Below are 4178 nucleotides of genomic sequence, written 5' to 3'. Positions count from 1 at the left end.
TATCTTGTTTTATTTTGAGGATGGATATACAATATATCCTATAAATAAAATAAGAAACAAAATATAAATGAATAAGTATTTTGTTAATGATTTTTCTATCTTTTTATAGAAGGAAAAAAATGTGTGTGTATGTATATATATATATATATATATATATATATATATATATATATATATACATATACACACATACATACACATTATATATATATATATATATATATATATATATATATATATATATATATATATATACACATATATACACACACACACACACACACACACACACACACACACACACACACACACTTTTTTTCCCCCCTTCTATAAAAATCATTAAAATATTTATTCATTTATATTTTATTTGTTTCTCTTATATTTTATTTATAGGATATATTTTATTATATATCCATCTTCTAAATAAAAGATAAAAATCCTAAATATAAAAAATGATCAATCATAAATAATCCATCTCCACGGAATTTCACCAAACAAGGTACTGACACTGTGCAAAGCATATAGCACATTAAAAAAAAAATGTAAAAAAATTGCAACATATGTCACCAGCAAGCACAACATGTTGACTACACACATAGAAGATGCAATAAAATTCGGAGATGTCAGCATAAAGTCACATTCTGCACTGGGGCTGGCACTGGCACTTCGCTCCCTGGGCAGAGCTTATGCAACTCAAGGGTCTGAATTTCAACTAATGTTACTATAAAAAAAAAAAAAATTAAAAAATAAATAAATAGAAAAGAAAGAATGAGTGGCATTCATAGCAAGGGCAGAGCGTGAGTCATTCACAAGCGGCCATCAGCATTAGCCTGCCCTATAAATAACATTTAATGCATGACATACAGTATTCCATTGAAAGCCTTCAGAATAGATTGCCATATTATCCTCCATAGGGAATTAGGTGGCGGTCTACAGTTTTTGCAATGACATCATTCAAGCCCCATTGTTTATGAATGAATGAATGGAGGAGACCGGCTTTTGGAGGTTTGTTGCCTTTCTGCAGGAACAATGAATTGGATACTGAATGACATAAGCTAAAAAAAAAAAAAAAAAAAGTATCTGTTCCTCTTGTTTAGGTGGGTTCCAGATATTGCAGACACAGCACAATAATGGGGCATCAAAGGGCAACCAGGGCCATGCCGGTTGACCACAATGGCTCATTTGATCTACTGCCTAGATGCCACCACCAGGTTACCCTCATATAAAGGGGTCTTTGTGTCCTAAGCTGGTAGCAAATGAAAGATCAAAGCAGGTTCTTTCTACCTTTTGTGACTACTGAGAAGTTGTGTGCACACCTGCAGCCCTCACCCAAAAAAAAAAATATATATAAAAAAAAAAAAAAGTGCAAGATCAAGATTTAGATCAGTGTTTCCCAACCAGAGCGCCTCCAGCTGTTGCAAAACTACAACTCCCAGCATGCCCGGACAGCCAACGGCTGTCCGGGCATGCTGGGAGTTGTAGTTTTGCAACAGCTGGAGGCCCCCTGATCTACAATCACACGCTGCAGAGAAATAAACATATGCCATTGAATTAAAGTGTACCTGTCGTCAACAAAAACTTTTTATATAATGTAGACAATACCATTATATGTATATTTGTAATATACATTGGTTAAAAAAAAAAGTGTATATTTTTGTCCCTGCAGCTATTGTCTGTGTGTCTCTATGAGGAGTCCAAATACAGGAAGTGAGGGCGGGACGAGCAGGGATCGGTGCAGACTCCTGGATTGTCAGTCATCCTGAAGTATGAGCCCGGAGCATGTTATAGAGCCTCAATGCACATTGTCCTGCTTTCCCTTAGCTTGTCCTACCCTCACTTCCTGTATTTGGACTCCTCACAGAGACACACAGACAATAGCTGCAGGGACAAAAAAACTAGACACTTTTTTAACCAATGTATATTACAAATATACATATAACGGTATTATCTACATTATATATTTATTTAAAAAAAAAAAGTTTTCGTTGACGACAGGGCCACTTTAAGAGGACTTAGGACTAAAAGTAGGATGGAGGACAAGGGATCATGTACCTTACAGAGCAGTTCTTCTCCACTATGCAGATGCACCGCGCGGAAAACGTGGTCTCCCTCCAGAGGCTCCAACAATAAGTATTTCCCAATGCAGGAAACGCAATGCGACGAGTTGGGAGTCTCTGGGGGGCTTGGGGAGCCGAGGTTTGGGCTGAAGCTCTGGCTGGGTTCTGTGCACCTTATGGATGACAACTCTTCAAAATCCTGGTTCTTATTCCTAGATCTCCCATACCTTGTGATTGATATAGGGTTCGATCTTTGTATGTTCATGAGTATGAAAGAGCAGCCAAATCCAAGGCTGATTTATTTTTTTTATTATTTTTTTTTGGGGGGGTGAAGACTTTGTGCTTCTTTATTTAGTAGGGGGGGGCTTCTCAATGTGCAGAGACAATGTCAAGGGGGATTGTGCAATAAACAGGTCTTGGTTGGAAGAAAAAGAAGAAGAGGAGGTCTATGTTGATGGGTTGTAAGGGGGGGGTATAAGGCAGCTGAAAGGGTTAAACGCTGATGAACGTTCTAGATTAGAACGTTGGGAGTTGAGAGACCTAGAACGAACGTTCTATCCAGTTCTTGTGCAAATCCAATGAAGGGGGAAGAGGCAAAAAAAAAATGTTTAGAGATGTTGTAAAGATATATATCTCTCTCTGCAAAAATAATAATAGCAATTCCAAAGGAATAAAAATTAATAATAAGAATAATAAAGAATAATAATCTTCTGTTCTTCTGCAGACTTGACGAGAAGAAAGTTGACTTGGTGTTAGCTGTAGATGGCGGTGGAGCTCGGGCAATGGATGGGTCCTGGTGGAGGGTTAGCAGCAGTGGGTGAAGCACCAAGGTGGCACCTTCACCAAAGATGGGTGAACAATAAAAAAGGAGCCCTGCAGAGGAGGAAGGTTCACCCAAGGACAGAGGAGATCGATGAGGGAACTCCAGCAGAAGACAATCGCAGCAGCAGCAGCAGCAGGCGGCGCTTTGTGTCGGGGATGCCTTGCAGTCTATGAGATCTCCCTGTAGAGGCTTCTTCTGTGGAGGTAGAAGGGAGAAGGGATGGCTCAGGCCGATCCCTTTCAGCAAGACATCATCGTCCTCTGCGCGGTGACTTACGTGGCCGGGAACGTGTCTCCCCCTCTGGCTGTGTATGTATGTGTGTGTGCGCGGCCGCCGCTGCTTCACTACTCAATGTCAGCGCGAGCGGCTCACTGCACGAGCTGGCCGCAGCGTCTGAACAATGGGAGGCGGCTCCGCCCCCCTATCTGCCGGACGGCTCTCCGCTGATTGGCCGAGAGAGATGTCAGTCATCGATATAGAAAAAAAAATAAAACACTTCTTCCCGCCCACCGGAGCGGCACAGATCTCATTCTGTGTCCTCCGCTCATTCTAATCCTGTAGCGAAAAGGAAATAGAGCATTAAAAGAGCCGTATCCCTCCGCGGGGGGGGGGTGAGCAGGCTCAGGTGATCCCGGGGCCGGGTCATGTATGCTTTCTAGGTAAAGGGAAAAGAGTGCGCCGTGCTGTTTGTTATCAGGGGGATTAACGCTGTAATATTCTGTGTCAGCAATGTGTGATTTATATGTATGGCAGAGAGATATGTCTGTATGCTTTATTTGTAATGTCAAGCTATCATCTCTTTGTGTATATATATATATATATATATATACACACATACATACATACATATACAGTGGTCCCTCAACATACGATGGTAATCCGTTCCAAATGGACCATCGTTTGTTGAAACCATCGTATGTTGAGGGATCCGTGCAATGCAAAGTATAGGACAGTGGTCTACAACCTGCGGACCTCCAGATGTTGCAAAACTACAACAACCAGCATGCCCGGACAGCCGTTGGCTGTCCGGGCATGCTGAGAGTTGTAGTTTTGCAACATCTGGAGGTCCGCAGGTTGAAGACCACTGGTATTGGAGGTTATATTCACGTGTCCCCGCCGCTCCGGACCGTCGCCGCTCGTCACCGCTGCCCTGGATGTCGCCCTCCATTGTCGCCCTCCATTAATGTTGCAGCGTCCCAGGGGTGTCCCCGACGCTCCGGCAAGGCCTCTGCTTCCCCGGCATCCTTGCTCTCCGTTGCCGCCATCACGTCGCTACGCACACTGCTCCTATTGGATGA

The 4178-nt window shown here is 42.4% G+C and overlaps 1 protein-coding gene across 1 annotated transcript in view; it reads right to left on the bottom strand.

The window, feature by feature from the left end:
• TRIB2 (tribbles pseudokinase 2) overlaps nucleotides 1–3431 on the bottom strand; it is a 17439-nt gene extending 14008 nt beyond the window's left edge. The window contains exon 1 of the mRNA XM_056564219.1: nucleotides 2053–3431. Within this exon, the coding sequence (XP_056420194.1) occupies nucleotides 2053–2322 (270 nt within the window). The 5' untranslated portion in view covers nucleotides 2323–3431. The remainder of the gene's footprint in view (nucleotides 1–2052) is intronic.
• Nucleotides 3432–4178: the final 747 nt, after the last annotated feature.

This window comes from Hyla sarda, chromosome 3, assembly GCF_029499605.1.
Source record: "Hyla sarda isolate aHylSar1 chromosome 3, aHylSar1.hap1, whole genome shotgun sequence".
In the NCBI taxonomy this organism is placed as follows: Eukaryota; Metazoa; Chordata; class Amphibia; order Anura; family Hylidae; genus Hyla; species Hyla sarda.
Note: the sequence above shows the minus strand (reverse complement) of the source record. Positions and strands in the feature narration are given on the sequence as shown.